The following is a 25,075-nucleotide window of genomic DNA, read 5'->3' on the forward strand; positions in this document are numbered from 1 at the left end:
GGACAGGAGTAAAGGGTGGACCTTGTGCCAGACCTTGGACAGGAGTAAAGGATGGACATTGGGCCAGACCCTGGACAGGAGTAAAGGATGGACCTTGGGCAAGACCCTGGACAGGAGTAAAGGATGGACATTGGGCCAGACCCTGGACAGGAGTAAAGGATGGACCTTGGGCCAGACCCTGGACAGGAGTAAAGGGTGGACCTTGGGCCAGACCCTGGACAGGAGTAAAGGGTGGACCTTGGGCCAGACCCTGAACAGGAGTAAAGGGTGGACCTTGGGCCAGACCCTGGACAGGAGTAAAGGATAGACCTTGGGCCAGACCTTGGACAGGAGTAAAGGATGGACCTTGGGCCAGACCCTGGACAGGAGTAAAGGGTGGACATTGGGTAAGTCCTTGGACAGGAGTTAAGGATGGACATTGGGCAAGACCTTGGACAGGAGTAAAGGATGGACCACTGGACCTTGAGCCATTCCTGGGCTAGACCCTGGATGGGAGACCAGACCTGGTTATCAAGTCCTGTATTCACAGCAATAGCAACAATCTCTACTCCCATTAAGACCTGTATTTAGTGCTTCAGATCAGTTCTCCAGGATGGCTTAAGGACTTTAACAAAGCTGCTCAAAGATTTTCCAATGTTCTACAAATGGTTGTTGGATATGTTGGTCTCCATGACTATTACATTATACTAGTAGAAAGCCAAAAATGAGCTCCTGCCCACAATGTCAGCTGTGAGTTTGTTTTACATTGTAATAGCTGGCTTTCTTGTTTGTAGTAAGTTACAGCCACCTGATGACCTGTAGAGTTTGTCACACTGAGCCCCCCTCTGGAGGGAGGTTAGTATAAAGGGCAGTCAGAGGTCACTGATCTTTTCATCATGAATGAACCAGTAAGCGCTCAGCTGTGATTACTTCAAGGTTCACAGGCTCAGTAGCTCAGTACCCCCGCCCCCCCCCCTGACCTGACTTAGATAATCGATGTCACCATGAAGAGAACCTGTCACATCGACTCCACCATCATTTACATGTAGGTCATACAGTAAAAAAGGTAATAAAAAAGATTTAAATAACGAAAAAAAGCCCCCGTTTCCTCCCAATGCTCACACATGCATGAACACACACACCTACACACACACACCTACACACACACACACACACACACACACACACCTACACACACACACATGCATGAATACACACACACCTACACACACACACACCTACACACACACATGCATGAACACACACACACACCTACACACACATGCATGAATACACACATACACCTACACACACACCTACACACACACACACACACACACACACACATACCTACACACACACATGCATGAACACACACACCTACACACACACCTACACACACACACACACACCTACACACACACACACACACACACACACCTACACACACACACCTACACACACACATGCATGAACACACACACACACACCTACACACACACCTACACACACACACACCTACACACACACACACACACACACCTACACACACACACACACCTACACACACACACATCTACACACACACACACCTACACCTACACACACACACACACACACACACACACCTACACACACACCTACCCCCACACACACACACCTACACACACACACACACACACACCTACACACACACACATGCATGAACACACACACACACACATGCATGAACACACACACACACACACCTACACACACACCTACACACACACACACACACACACCTACACACACACCTACACACACACACACACCTACACACACACCTACACACACACACACACACACACCTACACACACACCTACACACACCTACACACACACCTACACACACACACACCTACACACACACCTACACACACACACACACACACACACACACACACCTACACCTACACACACACTGTGATGTTTGTGATAGATCACTGTGACCTTTACCCTCTTTCTCCTGATGCATGATGGGGGAGGAGGAGCTGTACCAGGAAGTCAGACAGTGTGTGAGGGGAACTGGAAGCAGACACATGAGGCTAAGAAGGGATTACATCTGATAAGGACAGAAGCTGTTTGGAATAAGACTCCTCCATGTAAGAATGCCATAATGTTCTGAGTAATAAACCTTGCTCTGGTTAAGTAGTACATTGGCCTGTGTGTGTAACTTGCTGAGCAGATACTGGCAGCATTGCCAGCAGCACCTGAGAGACACAGAGCGTCCAGGGGGCATAACAGTGGCGACGAGGATTGTGGATTTTAGCACACATGGCCTTCATAGGGTTTATTCAACCATTTGATCCTGTGGCTGAGTCATGGAGCTCCTGGTGGAGAGGCTGGAACAGTATATGGAATCAAATAATGTGACTGTAGATAAGAAAGTTGCAGTTTTTCTCACAGCATTGGGTCAAGCTGCATATGGAACTCTCAGAGACCTCATTTCTCCATACAAGCCGGCCTCTAAGCCCCTGCCTGAGTTAATTCAGACTTTACATGCACACTACAACCCGAAGCCGTTAGAAATCGCAGAGCGGTTTAAATTCTACAGTAGAAGGCAGCAGGCCGGGGAGGATATAAAGACATATATCATTGCTTTACGTAAACTAGCAGCCACTTGTCAGTTTGGAGACTACCTACAGATGGCTCTCCGTGACATGTTCGTCATGGGACTCTGCGACCCAGCCATACAGAAATGTTTACTCACAGAACCCGACTTGACTCTGGCGAAAGCCACTGACCTTGCTACGGTCATAGAGTTGGCAACACGGGATGCCACCCTACTGAAGGCACCACCTACAACTCCTGCAAGCCAGGGTGAGGAAATATTCCACACTGCTATCACTCAACGCTCGAGACGCCCGTCCCCTGCCACTCAGCTTAAACCTTGCCACCCTAATTCTTCTGTCTCTGGGACCCCGACTTGCTACCGTTGTGGTAACACTACTCACAATGCGCCTGCTTGCAAGTTCAAGGATGTCGTTTGTTTTCGCTGTGGAAAGACTGGTCATATTGGGCGCGTTTGCCGCAGCTCTCTCTCCCCGAACACTACCACAAAAGATAGACATAAACAGACATTCCGTGTGGATATGGACAATAACGGTTTTAGCTCTGATGAGGAGACCTGTGTCCAGCATGTTGGACTGTTTCGAGTAGCTGGGAGTACTCCTGCGATTAAAGTGGATGTCACACTCAATGGCTGTCCTGTCTCCATGGATGTTGATACAGGGGCAGCTGTGTCTGTCATTTCATGGACTGATTTGAAGGCATCGGGTCTGTCCCTGCCGCTGAAACCTACAAAACTCACACTACAAACCTACAGCAAGGAACTACTACAGCCCTTGGGTTATGTAAAACCCCTTGTTACATTAGGCAACCGCAGTCAAAGTCTACGCCTTTATGTTGTAAGGAAAGGAGGTCCTCCGCTGTATGGAAGGGACTGGATCAAAGCCCTGGGCATGCCTCCTTTTGCCATTGCCCAATGTACATTGCTTTCTGAAGTAGACCATTGGGTGGAATCCCTGAAGTCACGTTTTAAAGAGGTTTTTGAGGACTCTTTGGGCACCGTAAAAGGAAAGATGGCCCACCTCCTCTTGAAGCCTGCTGCTACACCTCGTTTTTGTAAGGCAAGATCAGTACCTTTTACCTTGCGGAAGAAAGTGGAAGCAGAGCTGGACCACCTATTGGCTGAAAAGATCATAACGAAAGTGGATAGAAGTGAATGGGCATCGCCAATTGTGCCTGTCAAGAAAAAGAATGGAGACATTAGGATTTGTGGTGATTTCAGGGTAGCCCTGAACAACCAACTTCTTGTGGATCAATACCTATTGCCTCGACTTGAAGATTTATTTGTCTCACTGGCTGGGGGGCAAAAGTTTACAAAAATAGACTTAAAGCAAGCTTACCTGCAACTGCAAGTACACCCAGATTCACGCCATCTGTTGACCATTAACACTCATAAAGGATTATTCCAGTATAACCGCATGGTTTTTGGCATAGCCCCAGCTCCAGCCATCTGGCAGCGGATCATGGATGAGGTCCTGGCAGGAATACCTTTCACCCAATGTCTACTGACGAAGAACACAGAAAGAATGTTGAAGCTGTGCTAGAGAGACTCCAAAAGTATGGTTTACGTGTCAATCTTTCAAAATGCGAATTTCTCAAGTCTCAACTGGAATTTTGTGCCCACACGGTGGACCGACATGGGTTACACACTACTGAAGAAAAGGTTAAAGCCCTCACCCATGCCCCTACCCCCCGGAATGTCACCCAGCTCAGGTCCTACCTTGGCCTCCTAAATTACTACCACCGTTTCTTGCCAAACCTAGCACACCAGCTCTACCCATTACATCGCTTACTGGATGCAAGAGCTAAATGGATATGGACAGACAAATGTGAAGAAGCTTTTCGGCTTTCTAAAGAACTCATTCTGTCTTCTCGAGTTCTGGTCCACTATGATTTAAAGAAACCCGTCATCCTGGCTTGTGATGCCTCGCCTTATGGACTGGGTGCCGTGCTTTCCCATGTCATGCCGGATGGCACGGAGCGCCCCATTTCTTTTGCCTCCAGGTCTTTAACCTCAGCAGAACAAAACTACTCCCAGATAGACAAGGAAGCTTTGGCCATTGTATGGGCCACAAAAAAATTTCACACGTACATCTATGGTCGGGAGTTCACACTTATCACTGACCACAAACCTCTGTTGTCAATACTGAACCCTCAGAAAGGAATTTCTACAACAACCGCATCTCGCTTACAAAGGTACGCTTTATTTTTAGGAGCTTATGCTTATTCTATCAGATACCGCTCCCATGATACCCATGGCAATGCAGATGCATTTTCCAGATTGCCACTAAGAGATGACCACCCACTAAGACAGATACGTGTAGTGGAAGTACACAGGCCACAATCTTGCATGTCCACCTCCCTGATTGCCAGAAATACAGCCACAGATCCTTTCCTGTCTCAGATATTCTCTTATGTTCAGACTGGATGGCCAGAGAGAGTTTCAGGTGAATTTCGTCCGTACTTTGCCAGAAAATGTGAGCTTGTGACTAATGCTGATTGCCTACAATGGGACAATAGAGTGATTGTACCCCAGTACTTGCAATCAACCATGCTAAGGATACTGCATGAAGGCCATCCTGGTGTGGTGCGCATGAAGCAGAGGGGCCCCGGAGCTATGTTTGGTGGCCACAAATGGATACGGCAATTGAAGATTATGTTGCTCAATGTCCTGGGTGCTGTCAAGCCCAGCGACCCCAAAAGAAAGGAACCCTGCAACCTTGGCCATGGCCAACAGAACCGTGGTCCAGACTCCATCTTGATTTTGCTGGCCCCATCCAGGGTAAAATGTATTTGATCGTGGTAGATGCGCATTCAAAATGGCCGGAGGTTTTTCAAATGCCTTCTATTACCTCAGCTGCTAGTCTTAAGGAATCTCTTTGCTCAATATGGTTTGCCAACAGCCATAGTCTCCGACAATGGAACTCAATTTACATTGCATGAGTTTCAATCCTTCCTTAGTGGCTTGGGCGTCCAACACTACAAAACAGCTCCTTATCATTCAGCCTCGAATGGGCTGGCAGAACGATTTGTGCAGACATTTAAAAAGCACTTACTGTCCACTCTGGACCAGGTTGGAATGTCAGAGGAGAAACTGCTGGAATTCTTGATCATGTACCGTAACACGAAACACGCTACTACTGGGCTGTCACCGGCTTTTCTTATGTTTGGCAGGCATCTCCGCACCAAACTTGATTTAGTTTGTGTGCAGGAATAGTCACCAACACCTCCTCCGCCGGGCCGTCTGGGATTCCGTGTCGGTGATCTTGTATGGTCTCGGAATTACAGAGCTTTGCCTCCTTGGCTTCCTGGCGTTATTGATGGAACTCTTGGCAGAAGAATGTACCTTGTCCGCCTGGAGGAAGGCATTTGTGTTCGGCGACACCTTTCACAATTGAGGAAACGCATTTGCCGGCCACTAGTGACGAAACCGACCCCTCTTTCTAACCACCCACCAGAGTCTACTCTGAACTCTGCTGGTGAAATATGGCATGGTGTCTGGCATGATCCCACAAGTTTACAACCAAACCCTGAACCGGTTGGTGACCATATTCCTGAGGAGCCTGGACATGTGCCTGGAGTTACAGAGACTGATTTGTCTGTGGGACGCCCACTGACCTCTCCAGAACCTTTGACCGATTCTATCCCTCCCGGTGCTGTGCCTCTTCGTAAGTCTACCCGTCAAAGACGTCAAACGCCTCGCTGGCAAAGCGCTGAAATCTTATGGGACACATTGGAGGTCAGGGAACAGAGACAAAGGGCTCATGAAGTGCTGCGGAAATCACAGAACTGAGTTGCAGAAACTACTTGCTGAACTGATCTTGCTTGCCTTGTTATGTTATGTGTTCAACATTTTGTTCTCTTGTTATGTTTTTTTTTTTGGGAAAGAAAGGAGGTGTGATGTTTGTGATAGATCACTGTGACCTTTACCCTCTTTCTCCTGATGCATGATGGGGGAGGAGGAGCTGTACCAGGAAGTCAGACAGTGTGTGAGGGGAACTGGAAGCAGACACATGAGGCTGAGAAGGGATTACATCTGATAAGGACAGAAGCTGTTTGGAATAAGACTCCTCCATGTAAGAATGCCATAATGTTCTGAGTAATAAACCTCGCTCTGGTTAAGTAGTACATTGGCCTGTGTGTGTAACTTGCTGAGCAGATACTGGCAGCATTGGCCCAGATTCAGTAAGCAAGTGCGCCTGTGTAACCATAGGTTATGCAGCGCAATTGCTTACTTGCGCCGGCATTACGAATGCTCCTGATTCAGGAACATCATAACGCTGACTGCAGCCTAAAATCTGCGTGGCATAAGGCTCTTATGCCACGCTGATTTTAGGCTGCATTCTTGCGTTGGCCGCTAGGGGGCGCTCCCATTGTGATCAGCGTATAGTATGCAAATTGCATACTAACACCGATTCACAAAGTAGCGCGTGCCCTGCGTACGCAAGTTACAGATTTTCCATACGGCGTCTTTAGCGTAAGTCTGCCCCTTCTAATAGTAGGGGCAGCCAATGCTAAAGTATACCGCCCTTCCCGCGTTGCGACGTTAAAATTTTATGTCGTTTGCGTAAGTGATTTGTGAATGGCGCTGGACGCCATTCACGTTCACTTTGAAGCAAATGACGTCCTTGCTACGTAATTTGCCGCAATGCACGTCGGGAAAGTTTCCCGACGGAGCATGCGCTCTGCGTGGGAGCGCGCCAAATTTAAATGATTCCCGCCCCCGGCGGGATCATTTACATTGCGCGCGCTTATGCCGGGCAATTTTGCCGGCGCGCCCTTGCAATTTACGGAGCTACTGCTCCGTGAATCGAGGGCAGCGCAAAATATTTGCATGGGCGCAGGGCAAAATCGTTGCCCTGTGCCTCCGCAAATAAAACGCAAATGTACCTGAATCTGGGCCTCTGCCAGCAACACCTGAGAGACACAGAGCGTCCAGGGGACATAACACACACCTACACCTACACACACACACCTACACACACACACACACCTACACACACACACACACCTACACACACACACACACACCTAGACCTACACCTATACACACACACACACCTACACCTATACACACACACCTACACACACACACACACACCTACACACACACCTACACCTATACACACACACTTACACCTACACACACACATACACACACACACACCTACACACACACACACACCTACACACACACGCCTAGACCTACACCTATACACACACACACACCTACACCTCTACACACACACCTACACACACACCTACACACACACTTACACCTACACACACACCTACACCTATACACACACACCTACACCTATACACACACACACACACACCTACACACACACATGAACGCACACACACCTGTATACGCACATACACACCTGTATACGTACGCACACACACATGTTTAGGATGCACATACAAATACATCAACACAACTGTCTGTGTTTGGAACTGATAGGGACAGAGTTTGAAGTTTGGGCAATGTGTGTGCATGCGCGTGTGCCTGTACCCTAGCAGTTTTCTTTCCCATTTCCTGTCCAATGATAACTGCCTTGCTGCTACAGATGTCTTTTTATTCCTGATGTGCTGCTTTTGTCATTCCCGGTATTCTGATATCAGATCAGGTCCTGATTTTTTTTTAGAATCCCAATCTACCAGCTCACCCTTTATACAGAACTATTAAAGTGATAAAGGCATATTTAATTTTTTTTAAATATAAATCGTTATACATACCGGCTCTGCAATGGTTTTGCACAGAGCAGCTCCAATCTTCCACTTCTCGGGTCCCGCCGGCGCTCCTGGCCCCTCCCTCCTGCCGAGTGCCCCCATATTAAGCAGCTTGCTCTGGGGGCACCCAAGCAGTCTCGCTTCTGTGCTGCTGCTCTGTGTGTCCATTCACACAAAGAGCATGTCTTGGCCCCACCCGCACCCCTAACCCTTAGGTTAGGCTAAGGCTTAGGGTTAGGGTTGAGTTAGGATTAGATGGGTTAGGGTTAGGAATAGCGCTTATGGTTAGATGGGTTAGGGATAAGCTTAGGGTTAGGGTTAGGAATAGGCTTAGGCCGGGTACACACGAGAGGATTTATCTGCGGAAACGGTCCGGGGGACCGTTTCCGCGGATAAATCCTCTGGCGGATTTTGATCTCGCGGTGACGTGTCGCGCCGTCACGCCGTCGCCGCGATGATGACGCGGCGACGTGCGCGACACTGTCATATAAGGAATTCCACGCATGCGTCGAATCATTACGACGCATGCGGGGGATGGATTCGGACGGATTGATCCAGTGAGTCTGTACAGACCAGCGGATCAATCCGTTGGACTGGATTCCAGCGGATCGATTTCTTAGCATGTCAAGAAATTTTGATCCGCTGGAAATCCATCCCCGGGGACAAAAATCCGCGGAAACAGATCCGCTTGATCGTACACACCAGGGGATCTATCCGCTGGAGCCGGTCCGCGGATCAATTCCAGCGGATCGATCCTCTCGTGTGTACGGGGCCTTAGGCTTAGGGTTAGGAATAGGCTTAGCCTTAGGGTTAGGGTTGTGTTAGGATTAGATGGGTTAGGGTTAGGGATAAGCTTAGGGTTAAGGTTAGGCTAAGGTTTAGGAATAGGCTTAGTCTTAGGGCTAGGATTAGATGGGTTAGGGTTAGGAATAGGCTTAGGGGTAGGTATAGTGTTAGGTTTAGGATTATGGATATGCTTAGGGTTAGGGTTAGGGTTAGTGTTAGGGTTATGGCTGGGCTTAGATGGGTTAGGTTAGGCATAGATGGGTTAGGCTTAGGGTTGGTTGGATGGGTTAGGTTAGGGTTGGGTTAGGGTTGGATGGGTTAGGTTATGGTTGGGTTAGGGATAGGCTTAGGGTTGGGTTAGGGATAGGCTTAGGGTTAGATGGGTTAGGTTAGGCTTAGGGTTAGGATTAATACTAATGTGGACGTAATATTTGTGCTGTGTCTTGGATACAATCTTTCAGTGACTTTTAAGAGCAAAGAAAATGTCTAGAATAGTGAGAAAAGAAAGAAAAATCATTTTACCAAACGATGAATGTGCGCCGAGTACAAAACGATGGAAGTACAGAGACCCCCATACATGACAGTAATGGGGGGACGTTTTCCCTGCACCGATATAAGACCGTCATTTCATTTATTACTCACCAATCTTTTCTGCCATGTCCCAGAACCTTCTACTCCCCGGATTCCATTATCCTGCTTTCTAGATTATTCTACACTAGACCTGGAAACTGCGAAAGGCGCCGCCATCTGCTGATAATAAAACGTTCGTCATTTCTCCCGTCTTCTCCAATCGGGACACAAAGATTTTTTTCTGCTGTGTTCAAAAATGTGAATCTCCTCCATGTGTAGGAATAGGAAATGTGCGCTGAAATCCTCTCCATGATTGGACCTGACACCTCCAATCAGGACCCGCCAATCCTCCACATACCTTCTGTGAAGGATGCTTCAGTGTAATTCTCCCTGCTTGTTTAATGCTGTGTGTGTGTTAGAGGGAGGGTGATTTCAGGTGTGACTCACTCCTCTGCTAACAAGCTGTTGATATGGTAATGACCCTTCCTCAGCCAGTCCTATTTCAAAGGGTAATTGATCTATTGTGTGTGTGAAGGAGACCTGTGTTTACTGTTTACTGTGATTAGAACTGGCTCATGTTAATTATTCTGATTGCTTCATTGTGGTAATTATCTCTCCTATATGCAGGGCCAGGCTGTCTAGATAATGTATTCGGTACAACTAGTAATTAACGTCACTGATGTCATTATCTAAAGAAATGTCTTCAGGGTCGACTCCGAATTGTCTGCCTATCATCTGTATGGGAGCCCCAGTGTGAGGGGGCGGAGATCGTCATTGTAACAGTTTTGTAAAATTACATATAAGCTGTGTGTTGTACCATTAAAGTCTGTCTTGTTCCAGCAGTAAGCTCTGACTCATGAGTGGCTTATTGGGCGATCCCAGGAATGTTCCTCCTCGTGGAATATTGGGTGACTTTCTTTATGGGAAGAAGGGAATGTTTGACGGGGATATCATTCTAATACCGTCACACCTTCTATGTATTCTTCCCAGGATAAGGATATCTTCCATCAGTCTCTCTGTTTTTGCTGCGACCACCGATGATGGCGACCAAACCTTTCCTTGGAATAGATTTCACCAAGAAGATTGTGGAGGGGATTTCCAGGAAGGTTCTAGTAGGAGTGCGATGAGATGTTACAGCTCAACATACTGGTGCACTAATATTTGTATTCTGGGATTAGCACCCTCCTTACATCACCCGAATCCTCATCCAAACCCAAACTTCCGAGCCCCCGAGCCTGAACCCTTGTCCAAACCCAAATGTCCTCCCCCCATGAGCCCGAACCCTCATCCAAACCCAAACGTCCTCCCCCCACGAGCCCGAACCCTCATCCAAACCCAAACGTCCCCCCCCACGAGCCCGAACCCTCATCCAAACCCAAATGTCCTCCCCCCACGAGCCCGAACCCTCATCCAAACCCAAACGTCCTCCTCCCACGAGCCCGAACCCTCATCCAAACCCAAACGTCCACCCCCCACGAGCCCGAACCCTCATCCAAACCCAAACATCCTCCCCCCACGAGCCCGAACCCTCATCCAAACCCAAACGTCCTCCCCCCACGAGCCCGAACCCTCATCCAAACCCAAACATCCTCCCCCCACGAGCCCGATCTCTCATCCAAACCCAAACGTCCTCCCCCCACGAGCCCTAACCCTAAGCCTAACCCTAACCCTAACCCATCATACCGCCTGGTCATCGTGTCACCTGGCCATCGTGCTGCCTGGTCATCGTGTCACCTGGCCATCATACCGCCTGGTCATCATGCTGCCTGGTCATCGTGTCACCTGGCCATCGTGCTGCCTGGTCATCGTGTCGCCTGGCCATCGTGTCGCCTGGCCATCGTGTCACCTGGCCATCGCATCGCCTGCCCATCGTACTGCCTGGCCATCGTGTCGCCTGACCATCGTGTCGCCTGGCCATCATGCTGCCTGGTCATCATACCGCCTGGCCATCGTGTCGCCTGGTCATCATACCGCCTGGCCATCGGGCTGCCTGGTCATCGTGTCACCTGGCCATCGTGCTGCCTGATCATCGTGTCGCCTGGCCATCATACTGCCTGGCCATCGTGCTGCCTGGTCATCGTGTCGCCTGGCCATCATGTCACCTGGCCATCGTACTGCCTGGTCATCGTGTCACCTGGCCATCGTGCTGCCTGGTCACCGTGTCACCTGGCCATCATACCGCCTGGCCATCATGCTGCCTGGTCATCGTGTCACCTGGCCATCGTGCTGCCTGGTCATCGTGTCGCCTGGCCATCGTGTCGCCTGGCCATCGTGTCACCTGGCCATCGCATCGCCTGCCCATCGTACTGCCTGGCCATCGTGTCGCCTGACCATCGTGTCGCCTGGCCATCATGCTGCCTGGTCATCATACCGCCTGGCCATCGTGTCGCCTGGTCATCATACCGCCTGGCCATCGTGCTGCCTGGTCATCGTGTCACCTGGCCATCGTGCTGCCTGGTCATCGTGTCGCCTGGCCATCATACTGCCTGGCCATCGTGCTGCCTGGTCATCGTGTCGCCTGGCCATCGTGTCACCTGGCCATCGTACTGCCTGGTCATCGTGTCGCCTGGCCATCATACCGCCTGGCCATCGTGCCGCCTGGTCATCGTGTCGCCTGGCCATCGTGTTGCCTGGCCATCATACCGCCTGGCCATCGTGCTGCCTGGTCATCGTGTCACCTGGCCATCGTGCTGCCTGGTCATCGTGTCACCTGCCCATCATACCGCCTGGCCATCATGCTGCCTGGTCATCGTGTCACCTGGCCATCGTGCTGCCTGGTCATCGTGTCGCCTGGCCATCGTGTCGCCTGGCCATCGTGTCACCTGGCCATCGCATCGCCTGCCCATCGTACTGCCTGGCCATCGTGTCACCTGACCATCGTGTCGCTTGGCCATCATGCTGCCTGGTCATCATACCGCCTGGCCATCGTGTCGCCTGGTCATCATACCGCCTGGCCATCGTGCTGCCTGGTCATCGTGTCACCTGGCCATCGTGTCACCTGGCCATCGTACTGCCTGGTCATCGTGTCGCCTGGCCATCATACCGCCTGGCCATCGTGCTGCCTGGTCATCGTGTCGCCTGGCCATCGTGTCGCCTGGCCATCGTGTCGCCTGGCCATCGTGTCACCTGGCCATCGCATCGCCTGCCCATCGTACTGCCTGGCCATCGTGTCGCCTGACCATCGTGTCGCCTGGCCATCATGCTGCCTGGTCATCGTGCTGCCTGGTCATTGTGTCGCCTGGCCATCGTGTTGCCTGGCCATCATACCGCCTGGCCATCGTGCTGCCTGGTCATCGTGTCACCTGGCCATCGTGCTGCCTGGTCATCGTGTCACCTGCCCATCGTACTGCCTGGCCATCGTGTCGCCTGACCATCGTGTCGCCTGGCCATCATGCTGCCTGGTCATCGTACCACCTGGCCATCATGCCGCCTGGTCATCGTACCTCCTGGCCATCATACCTCCCTGGTCATAGTAGCGCCTGGCCATTATGCTGCCTGGTCATCATACTGCCTGGTCATCCTACTTCCCGGTCATCACACTGCCTGGTCATCATACTGCCTGATCATCATACTGCCCGGTCACCATACTGCCCGGTCATCATACTGCCTGATCATTATACTGCCGGTCATCATACTGCCCGGTCATCATACTGCCCGGTCACCATACTGCCCGGTCATCCTACTGTCTGATCATCATACTGCCTGGTCATCATACTGCCCGGTCGCCATACTGCCCGGTCATCATACTGCCTGATCATCATACTGCCTGGTCACCATACTGCCTGATCATCATACTGCCCGGTCACCATACTGCCGTTCATCATACTGCCTGATCATCATACTGCCCGGTCACCATACAGCCCGTTCATCATACTGCCTGATCATCATACTGCCCGGTCATCATACTGCCATTCATCATACTGCCTGATCATCATACTGCCCGGTCATCATACTGCCCGGTCATCATACTGCCTGATCATCATACTGCCCGGTCATCATACTGCCGTTCATCATACTGCCTGATCATCATACTGCCCGGTCATCATACTGCCCGGTCATCATACTGCCTGATCATCATACTGCCCGGTCATCATACTGCCGTTCATCATACTGCCTGATCATCATACTACCCGGTCATCATACTGCCTGATCATCATACTGCCTGATCATCATACTGCCCGGTCATCATACTGCCCGGTCATCATACTGCCTGATCATCATACTGCCCGGTCATCATACTGCTGTTCATCATACTGCCCGGTCATCATACTGCCTGATCATCATACTGCCCGGTCATCATACTGCCGTTCATCATACTGCCCGGTCATCATACTGCCTGATCATCATACTGCCCGGTCATCATACTGCCATTCATCATACTGCCTGATCATCATACTGCCCGGTCATCATACTGCCGTTCATCATACTGCCTGATCATCATACTGCCCAGTCATCATACTGCCCGGTCATCATACTGCCTGATCATCATACTGCCCGGTCATCATACTGCCGTTCATCATACTGCCTGATCATCATACTGCCTGATCATCATACTGCCCGGTCATCATACTGCCTGATCATCATACTGCCTGATCATCATACTGCCCGGTCATCATACTGCCTGGTCATCATACTGCCTGGTCATCATACTGCCTGGTCATCATACTGCCTGGTCATCATACTGCCTGGTCATCATACTGCCCGGTTATCACAGACACGCCTCTTTTAGGGGTGTTACTAATGGTAATCAGCACTTCCTATAATGCCAAATCTATTTTACATTTTCCGGGTTTCCATTATAAATATTCTGAAATAATGTTCTTCCACCCACATGGAGTCGGTAATCGCTGCCAAGCGGCCGTATCACTAGATTGGGATTTAAAGGCGTACCTGAGGAAAGGATTCGGTAGGTCACATGACCTAAGGCCTTTTTCAGGAACTGGATGTCGACATTTACTAACATTTCACCTCATAAAACAATTCATCCTAAATGCTGAAATAAGACCAATGAAATGATAAAATAGAAGATTGAATGATCACTTCAGGCAGTAATGGTGGTCATGCGGCTGATGGGCGAGTGTCAGGGGGTCACACTTGTGTTGGGGGCTCAATGTGTTTCCTGTGTCAGGGGGGTCACTCTGTCTGAAGGTCACAGTGGTGTCAGGGGGGTCACTCTGTCTGAAGGTCACTGTTGTGTCAGGGGGGTCACTCTGTCTGAAGGTCACAGTGGTGTCAGGGGGGTCACTCTGTCTGAAGGTCACAGTTGTGTCAGGGGGGTCACTCTGTCTGAAGGTCACAGTGGTGTCAGGGGGGTCACTCTGTCTGAAGGTCACAGTGGTGTCAGGGGGGTCACTCTGTCTGAAGGTCACAGTTGTGTCAGGGGGGTCACTCTGTCTGAAGGTCACTTTTGTCTCAGGGGGGTCACTCTGTCTGAAGGTCACAGTTGTGTCAGGGGGGTCACTCTGTCTGAAGGTCACAGTTGTGTCAGGGGGGTCACTCTGTCTGAAGGTCACAGTTGTGTCAGGGGGGTCACTCTGTCTGAAGGTCACAGTTGTCTCAGGGGGGTCACTCTGTCTGAAGGTCACAGTTGTGTCAGGGGGGTCACTCTGTCTGAAGGTCACAGTTGTGTCAGGGGGGTCACTCTGTCTGAAGGTCACTTTTGTCTCAGGGGGGTCACTCTGTCTGAAGGTCACAGTTGTGTCAGGGGGGTCACTCTGTCTGAAGGTCACAGTTGTGTCAGGGGGGTCACTCTGTCTGAAGGTCACAGTTGTGTCAGGGGGGTCACTCTGTCTGAAGGTCACTTTTGTCTCAGGGGGGTCACTCTGTCTGAAGGTCACAGTTGTGTCAGGGGGGTCACTCTGTCTGAAGGTCACAGTGGTGTCAGGGGGGTCACTCTGTCTGAAGGTCACAGTTGTGTCAGGGGGGTCACTCTGTCTGAAGGTCACTTTTGTCTCAGGGGGGTCACTCTGTCTGAAGGTCACTTTTGTCTCAGGGGGGTCACTCTGTCTGAAGGTCACAGTTGTGTCAGGGGGGTCACTCTGTCTGAAGGTCACAGTTGTGTCAGGGGGGTCACTCTGTCTGAAGGTCACAGTTGTGTCAGGGGGGGTCACTCTGTCTGAAGGTCACAGTTGTGTCAGGGGGGTCACTCTGTCTGAAGGTCACAGTTGTGTCAGGGGGGTCACTCTGTCTGAAGGTCACAGTTGTGTCAGGGGGGTCACTCTGTCTGAAGGTCACAGTTGTGTCAGGGGGGGTCACTCTGTCTGAAGGTCACAGTGGTGTCAGGGGGGTCACTCTGTCTGAAGGTCACAGTTGTGTCAGGGGGGTCACTCTGTCTGAAGGTCACAGTGGTGTCAGGGGGGTCACTCTGTCTGAAGGTCACAGTTGTGTCAGGGGGGTCACTCTGTCTGAAGGTCACAGTTGTGTCAGGGGGGTCACTCTGTCTGAAGGTCACAGTTGTGTCAGGGGGGTCACTCTGTCTGAAGGTCACAGTTGTGTCAGGGGGGTCACTCTGTCTGAAGGTCACAGTGGTGTCAGGGGGGTCACTCTGTCTGAAGGTCACAGTTGTCTCAGGGGGGTCACTCTGTCTGAAGGTCACAGTTGTGTCAGGGGGGTCACTCTGTCTGAAGGTCACAGTTGTGTCAGGGGGGTCACTCTGTCTGAAGGTCACAGTGGTGTCAGGGGGGTCACTCTGTCTGAAGGTCACAGTTGTGTCAGGGGGGTCACTCTGTCTGAAGGTCACAGTTGTGTCAGGGGGGTCACTCTGTCTGAAGGTCACAGTTGTGTCAGGGGGGTCACTCTGTCTGAAGGTCACTTTTGTCTCAGGGGGGTCACTCTGTCTGAAGGTCACAGTTGTGTCAGGGGGGTCACTCTGTCTGAAGGTCACAGTTGTCTCAGGGGGGTCACTCTGTCTGAAGGTCACAGTTGTGTCAGGGGGGTCACTCTGTCTGAAGGTCACAGTTGTGTCAGGGTGTCACTCTGTCTGAAGGTCACAGTTGTGTCAGGGGGGTCACTCTGTCTGAAGGTCACAGTTGTGTCAGGGGGGTCACTCTGTCTGAAGGTCACAGTGGTGTCAGGGTGTCACCCTTGGGTTAACCTTTGTTTATTGAACCCCCTCAGGGACAGATCCAGCACTCTAGCGGAAAAGCTCAGTTGCTTTTTGAGTTTTTTACGAATTCCATTACAATAAAAGGGAAGTTGAAATGTTAATTTTGGTATAATTCTGGAATGGGCAATGTTGGGTAGAGATGTAAGAGAGGTAGTATGAACGTTCTGTGGTGCCCTATCCCTGCGGGAATATCCCACTTTCCAAGCATTTTGTACATAGAGGAAGACCAGTAGACTTGAGTGGTCCTATTCTGGTAGTATCATCCCTGAAGTGAGGTAATGTTTCAGAGCAGAGATGATGGTGGGTGCTCCCACCTGGTATGGAGAGTACTTCCACAAAGTGAGGTGCAGTGAGCAACCCCACTTAGTATGGTGGGTACACCCCCACCAGGTATGGCATACTGGGCTCTTTGAAAGGGAATGATACAGGGGCACCACCATCAGGTATGGTGCAGTGGGCACCCCCATTGGATATAATGCAGTGGGCACCCCCATTGGATATGATGCAGTGGGCTCCCCCATCGGATATGATGCAGTAAACGCCTCCATCAGGTATGGTGCAGTGGGTGCCCCCATCAGGTATAGTGCAGCAGGCGCCCCCATTGGATATGGTGCAGTGGGTGCCCCATCGGGTATGATGCAGTGGGCGCCCCATCAGGTATGATGCAGTGGGCGCCACCATTAGGTATGGTGTAGCAGGGGCCCCCATCAGGTATGATGCAGTGGGCACCCCCATCAGATATGGTGCAGTGGGCGCCCCCTTGGGTATGGTGCAGTGGGCGCCCCCATAGGGTATGATGCAGTAAACGCCTCCATCAGGTATGGTGCAGTGGGTGCCCCATCGGGTATAATGCAGTGGGCGCCCCATCAGGTATGACGCAGTGGGCGCCCCCATTGGGTATGGTGTAGCAGGGGCCCCCCATCAGGTATGATGCAGTGGGCACCCCCATCAGATATGGTGCAGTGGGCGCCCCCTTGGGTATGGTGCAGTGGGTGCCCCCATCGGGTATGATGCAGTAAACGCCTCCATCAGGTATGGTGCAGTGAGTGCCCCCATTGGGGATGATGCAGTGGGCACCCCCATCAGGTATAGTGCAGCAGGCGGCCCCATTGGATATGGTGCAGTGGGTGCCCCATCGGGTATGATGCAGTGGGCGCCCCATCAGGTATGATGCAGTGGGCGCCCCCATTGGGTATGGTGTAGCAGGGGCCCCCATCAGGTATGATGCAGTGGGCACCCCCATCAGATATGGTGCAGTGGGCGCCCCCTTGGGTATGGTGCAGTGGGCGCCGCCCTTGGGTATGGTGCAGGGGGACGCCCCCATCGGGAATGGTGCAGCAGGCGCCCCTTCGGGTATGGTGCAGCAGGCACCCCATCGGATATGATGCAGTGCGCGCCCCCATCAGGTATGATGCAGTGGGTGCCCCCATTGGGTATAGTACAGCAGGGGCCCCCATCAGGTATGATGCAGTGGGCACCCCCATCAGATATGGTGCAGTGGGCGCCCACTTGGGTATGGTGCAGTGGGTGCCCCATCAGGTATAGTGCAGTGGGCACCCCCATTGGATATGATGCAGTGGGCGCCCCCATCAGGTATGGTGCAGTGGGCGCCCCCATTGGATATGATGCAGTGGGCGCCCCCATCAGGTATGGTGCAGTGGGCGCCCCCATCAGGTATGATGCAGTGCGCGCCCCCATCAGGTATGATGCAGTGCACGCCCCCATCAGGTATGATGCAGTGGGTGCCCCCATTGGGTATAGTACAGCAGGGGCCCCCATCAGGTATGATGCAGTGGGCACCCCCATCAGATATGGTGCAGTGGGCGCCCACTTGGGTATGGTGCAGTGGGTGCCCCATCAGGTATAGTGCAGTGGGCACCCCCATTGGATATGATGCAGTGGGCGCCCCCATCAGGTATGGTGCAGTGGGCGCCCCCATTGGATATGATGCAGTGGGCGCCCCCATCAGGTATGGTGCAGTGGGCGCCCCCATCAGGTATGATGCAGTGCACGCCCCCATCAGGTATGATGCAGTGGGTGCCCCCATTGGGTATAGTACAGCAGGGGCCCCCATCAGGTATGATGCAGTGGGCACCCCCATCGGATATGGTGCAGTGGGCGCCCACTTGGGTATGGTGCAGTGGGTGCCCCATCGGGTATAGTGCAGTGGGCACCCCCATGGGATATGATGCAGTGCGCGTCCCCATCAGGTATGGTGCAGTGGGCGCCCCCATTGGATATGATGCAGTGGGCGCCCCCATCAGGTATGGTGCAGTGGGCGCCCCCATTGGATATGATGCAGTGGGCGCCCCCATCAGGTATGGTGCAGTGGGCGCCCCCATCAGGTATGATGCAGTGCACGCCCCCATCAGGTATGATGCAGTGGGTGCCCCCATTGGGTATAGTACAGCAGGGGCCCCCATCAGGTATGATGCAGTGGGCACCCCCATCGGATATGGTGCAGTGGGCGCCCACTTGGGTATGGTGCAGTGGGTGCCCCATCGGGTATAGTGCAGTGGGCACCCCCATGGGATATGATGCAGTGCGCGTCCCCATCAGGTATGGTGCAGTGGGCGCCCCCATTGGATATGATGCAGTGGGCGCCCCCATCAGGTATGGTGCAGTGGGCGCCCCCATCAGGTATAATGAAGTGCGTGCCCCCATCAGGTATGATGCAGTGGGCGCCCCCATCAGGTATGGTGCAGTGGGCGCCCCCATCAGGTATAATGAAGTGCGTGCCCCCATCAGGTATGATGCAGTGGGCGCCCCCACTGGGTATGGCACAGTAATTTCATGTGAATCAGTAACATGCACTGGGCATGTGGCACTTCTTTTATCGTCATGATGTATTTTGTGTTCTCATCTAATATCTAGTACATTGTAAATATTTGGCAGCACACCATGGATATTTAGAACGATGACAAAGAGGAGAGGGCAACATTTCAGAGCAGCGCAGGGCCCCTTCATTCACCAGGAACACTGCCCTCCTCTTCTTTGTGTGATGTCATCGTCCTTTAATAATCTGAAGATCCATGGTGTACTGACAGATATTTTCCAGGAGGGCGGGAATATGGAAGATTATTATTTCATATCTAAGCTGATGTTTTCCTCGGCCTATCAGAAGCCCTGACAATGGTTCTCTATGGATGACAAATCACATGACGGGATGAATATCTGATATGGGAAAAACAAAGTTTCACTAAACGTTCCCAGAAGGGTCTTAGTGAGCATCAGATATTGATCTCCATTAATATCCAATTTACAAATTCTGCATTTGGAAATGTCCCCGACAGCGAGCGAGAAGCATTAGCAGGAAAAGTCTGGCGGGCTTTGTTGTTCCCACATTATGGGTCAGCATGCATGATATGGAAACACAAAAGAGAGAACAAGTCAATGACTGATTGCTGCCAGAGGTCTTATACAGAAGGATTCCGCTGACTCCCTGCACATTATTCTGGTTTGCTGGTGAAGGAGAATGTGTGGCGTGCGTAGATCTATGTGTGTCTATATACACGCACTCCTCTAGGGCCTACGTCTGTCTGCATACACCATCATGACTGTATTGGTTTTCATATGTTCTCCATATATACCCGGGCGAATATTCCACAGGTAGAGGTAGAGCACGGGGGAAGTGATCAGCCCCACTGAAAACATCTCATAAAACTGAGACAACTGGAGAAAGGGCCACTAGCCACGACACACAATGCATACTCCTGAAGACTGGCTGTTCTTGGGCATATTGCTGGCATGGATGAGATTGTCACACAACTTCCTGCTGCACCACTATCACCTTCCTTTATATTAGGAAAGAGCCTCCTACTGTGGTCCTGACCTTTGCCAGAACATTCCGGCACTTGAAAAATACAATTTCCGCTCCGAATAAAGTCTATGAGATTCCCTTACATGCTAAAGAGTACCATGGCTAGAATACGGCTAGACTGCACTCCTAGTGAGCGGCTACACATCTACCTGTGATTCTCATTCCTCTACGGAGGTCATGCTTAGAACATCTCTGATAGGTGAGGAGGTGACCTCCCAATCTCAGTCTCCTTCCATCGTATCGCCTTCCAGCTACCCTACACCTGCCTCAGCGTAGAAAGCTTGTGGTGTTCCTCACACAGAACCTGCGCGGTGAGGCGGCACCATCAATGGATTCATGCCTTCAGCATCTCTACATAAGAAGATCGCAATTCACTACAAGGAATGGATGAAGATGATCAAATGGACATTCCTCTAAGCGGTTTCCTACCTGCTCTGTTCATTTCTAAAATCTCTTCCTGAGCGAGGGGGCAAGTGTCGCTCTGCGTACTGTGATGTGGAGAGTTTACAACTGATTTACAATAATTTGGGGATCCCGGGTGGGGTTGACGTGGTATATGCTTCTTTTTTTTCTTTGGTAGCTTCTGCTTAGCCATAGCTAAGGAATAATACATCCCAAAATTGTTCACAATGACGGGTACAGGCATTGCAATGGTCAGCACACCAGCAAGAGCACAGAGCGCTCCCACGAGCATGCCCGACCACGTCTGAGGATACATGTCTCCGTAGCCAAGGGTGGTCATGGTGACGACAGCCCACCAGAAGCCAATAGGAATATTTTTGAAATGTGTGTGTTCGCTGGCACTAGGATCGTTGGGATTAGCACCTATTCTCTCAGCATAATAGATCATTGTAGCGAAGATTAACACTCCCAATGCCAGAAATATGATAAGCAGCAAGAACTCATTTGTGCTAGCGCGGAGGGTGTGTCCCAGGACCCTCAAGCCTACAAAATGCCTGGTCAGCTTGAAAATTCGAAGAATTCGCACAAATCGAACAACTCTTAAGAAGCCCAAGACATCCTTAGCAGCTTTGGAAGACAGGCCACTAAGTCCAACCTCCAGATAGAAAGGCAGAATGGCTACAAAGTCAATGATGTTTAAAGTATTTTTGATAAATTCCACCTTGTTTGGGCAGAAAGTAATCCTCATGAGAAACTCGAATGTAAACCAAACCACGCAGACACCTTCGATGTAGGTCAGGAAGGCTTCGGTCTCCGTCTCCCGGTAGTGGCGCTCGTGGGTCTCATTTCCGATGGTTTCAATCTCCGTTTTGTTCTTGATGGGATTAAATCGCTCGTGAGTCTCCAGACAGAAGGTGGTGATGGAGACCAGAATGAAGAAGAGCGAGGCGAAGGCCACGTACTGGAAGGAGAGAGAAAAGAGAGACGTTAGGGAACCTTTCTCCGGGAATCTCATCTCTATGACTTTCTATCAAAGGCCTCATACACACGGGCAAGAATCTCATCTCTATGACTTTCTATCAAAGGCCTCGTACACACGGGCAAGAATCTCATCTCTATGACTTTCTATCAAAGGCCTCGTACACACGGGCAAGAATCTCATCTCTACGACTTTCTATCGAAGGCCTCGTACACACGGGCAAGAATCTCATCTCTACGACTTTCTATCGAAGGCCTCGTACACACGGGCAAGAATCTCATCTCTACGACTTTCTATCGAAGGCCTCGTACACACGGTCAAGAATCTCATCTCTACGACTTTCTATCGAAGGCCTCGTACACACGGGCAAGAATCTCATCTCTACGACTTTCTATCGAAGGCCTCGTACACACGGGCAAGAATCTCATCTCTACGACTTTCTATCGAAGGCCTCGTACACACGGGCAAGAATCTCATCTCTACGACTTTCTATCGAAGGCCTCGTACACACGGGCAAGAATCTCATCTCTACGACTTTCTATCGAAGGCCTCGTACACACGGGCAAGAATCTCATCTCTACGACTTTCTATCAAAGGCCTTGTACACACAGGCAAGAATCTCATCTCTATGACTTTCTATCGAAGGCCTCGTACACACGGGCAAGAATCTCATCTCTACGACTTTCTATCGAAGGCCTCGTACACACGGGCAAGAATCTCATCTCTACGACTTTCTATCGAAGGCCTCGTGCACACGGGCAAGAATCTCATCTCTACGACTTTCTATCAAAGGCCTTGTACACACGGGCAAGAATCTCATCTCTACGACTTTCTATCAAAGGCCTTGTACACACGGGCAAGAATCTCATCTCTACGACTTTCTATCGAAGGCCTCGTACACACGGGCAAGAATCTCATCTCTACGACTTTCTATCGAAGGCCTCGTACACACGGGCAAGAATCTCATCTCTACGACTTTCTATCGAAGGCCTCGTACACACGGGCAAGAATCTCATCTCTATGACTTTCTATCAAAGGCCTTGTACACACAGGCAAGAATCTCATCTCTATGACTTTCTATCGAAGGCCTCGTACACACGGGCAAGAATCTCATCTCTATGACTTTCTATCGAAGGCCTCGTACACACGGGCAAGAATCTCATCTCTACGACTTTCTATCGAAGGCCTCGTACACACGGGCAAGAATCTCATCTCTACGACTTTCTATCGAAGGCCTCGTACACACGGGCAAGAATCTCATCTCTACGACTTTCTATCGAAGGCCTCGTACACACGGGCAAGAATCTCATCTCTACGACTTTCTATCGAAGGCCTCGTGCACACGGGCAAGAATCTCATCTCTGCGACTTTCTATCGAAGGCCTCGTACACACGGGCAAGAATCTCATCTCTACGACTTTCTATCGAAGGCCTCGTGCACACGGGCAAGAATCTCATCTCTATGACTTTCTATCGAAGGCCTCGTACACACAGGCAAGAATCTCATCTCTATGACTTTCTATCAAATGCCTCATCCACACGGGCAAGAATCTTGTCAGGAAAAAAAAACGTGTTTTTCCCGTCGAGATTCTTGGCAACAATCTCTTGCCGCCCGAGTGTACACACTAACATTTCCAAAGAACCGCGGTGACGTCATCCCGTACGACAAGCATGCACTCGTCACATTCGATGCCGTTGCCGCCATCTTGCTTCACCCTACCTATGCCGTGGAAGCTACCACGCATGCGTTAAAGTCATTTCGAGCATGCACGTGTTTCCACGGCGACAGGTAAGTATACACACTTTCGGGTTTCTCGTCGGGAAACAGGGCGACAAGAATCTCAACGAGAAAAAGAGCGGAGGTTCTCTTTTTTTCTTGACGAGATTCTGGCCAGATTTCCTGACGAGAAACCTGAAAGCCTCGTACACACCAACGGTTTTCCCAGCAAGAAAGCTCTGCCAGCAGTTTTCTTGCTGCTTTTTGCCGAGAAAACCGGTCGTGTGTACGAGGCTTTATACTTCAAGCGCTATTAAACCAAAAATGTCCGATATTACCAATCATTACATGTGAAGGCTACATTTGTTTTCTTTTTAGAAGCTTTTCCCCCTCTGTTTTCACTCGGTGATCTGCCCAGTAACACACCTTCTATTTTAGAGTGCCCCAAATCTGGAGGAAGGAGCACAGGGGGTACCTTTGGACAGTAGCATTGCCAGTCTGGGGGGAGGGGAGTGTTAGATGGACTAGCATATTTTGATACACCAACAAATTGAAGCCAAACTCCAACTCACACTTTATAATCAGTTATAGTTACAGTTTTTTTTCCTTTTGGTATAAAGATTTTACATCAATGAATGAAAGCTGATCATTGTAAGCACCCCTGTCAGTGTTGAATGGTTAGTCTCATCTCTGTGAATGGAAATAGTCTGCTGGAGAGCTTGTTCTGTTGAAAAACAGCTGACTTACTGGCAGGATCACCAGATGAAAACAGACGAAAGCCTAAAAAAGAACACTAATACAGCCGTCACATCTAAGCCCAGATTATTATTATACAGGATTTATATGGTGTGATGCAATTGCCTATATGTCTCAGTTTAATGCTCCCTGCTAATTTAATGCTGTGGGTTAGAGGTAACAGGTATTTTCATGTGTGACTCCTCTCTCTCTGTAAGGACTGTTCATATGTTAAATAAGGCTAGCTTTTGAAAGGCCTTTAATTGTGTGATAACGCTGTCTACAACCTAGTGATTCTCAGAGGTGTTAATAGGTGTCAAACTGGATGCAGACGAAACGTCTGCTTAGGAAACTCAAGTGTGTGAAGGTGATTTGTTATGCTGTTTAAGGAATGTGCAGTGATTAGACATGATAATTGTCGGTCGGTGCCGACCTGTCTAGAATGTTTTAGTAATTAGCCTTAGTGTGTGATTAGGGGGGGTGGAGATTTCATTGTTGTTTGAATGTCTTGGACTGTATAAAAAGCTGAGAAGAAAACCATTAAAGTGTTGTTCCAGCAGTAAGCTTGGCATGTGTGGCTTATTGGGCGATCCCAGGAATATCCCCCCTTGTGGAATATTGGGTGATTATCTTTATG

At 50.5% G+C, this 25,075-nt stretch overlaps 2 protein-coding genes across 5 annotated transcripts in view; one reads left to right on the forward strand and one right to left on the reverse strand.

The window, feature by feature from the left end:
* LOC120921907 (potassium voltage-gated channel subfamily C member 1) overlaps window positions 1-25,075 on the reverse strand; it is a 258,805-nt gene that overhangs the window by 13,062 nt on the left and 220,668 nt on the right. For all 4 annotated transcript variants that reach the window (XM_040334412.1, XM_040334411.1, XM_040334410.1 and 1 more), the window contains exon 2: window positions 21,036-21,969. In XM_040334412.1, the coding sequence (XP_040190346.1) occupies window positions 21,036-21,969 (934 nt within the window). The remainder of the gene's footprint in view (window positions 1-21,035; window positions 21,970-25,075) is intronic.
* On the forward strand, window positions 1,949-10,346 carry LOC120921906 (uncharacterized protein K02A2.6-like). Its single transcript, XM_040334408.1, has 2 exons — window positions 1,949-6,665; window positions 10,309-10,346. Exon 1 carries the CDS (start codon window positions 2,343-2,345, stop codon window positions 4,131-4,133), a length of 1,791 nt encoding a protein of 596 aa, XP_040190342.1. The 5' UTR covers window positions 1,949-2,342; the 3' UTR covers window positions 4,134-6,665; window positions 10,309-10,346.

The sequence above is a fragment of the Rana temporaria genome, assembly GCF_905171775.1.
Source record: "Rana temporaria chromosome 9 unlocalized genomic scaffold, aRanTem1.1 chr9b, whole genome shotgun sequence".
Lineage (NCBI taxonomy): Eukaryota > Metazoa > Chordata > Amphibia > Anura > Ranidae > Rana > Rana temporaria.

Bases quoted from the DNA above. Each gene is read 5' to 3' on its own strand.
- LOC120921906 (XM_040334408.1), top strand. From the start codon at position 2,343: ATGGAGCTCCTGGTGGAGAGGCTGGAACAGTATATGGAATCAAATAAT.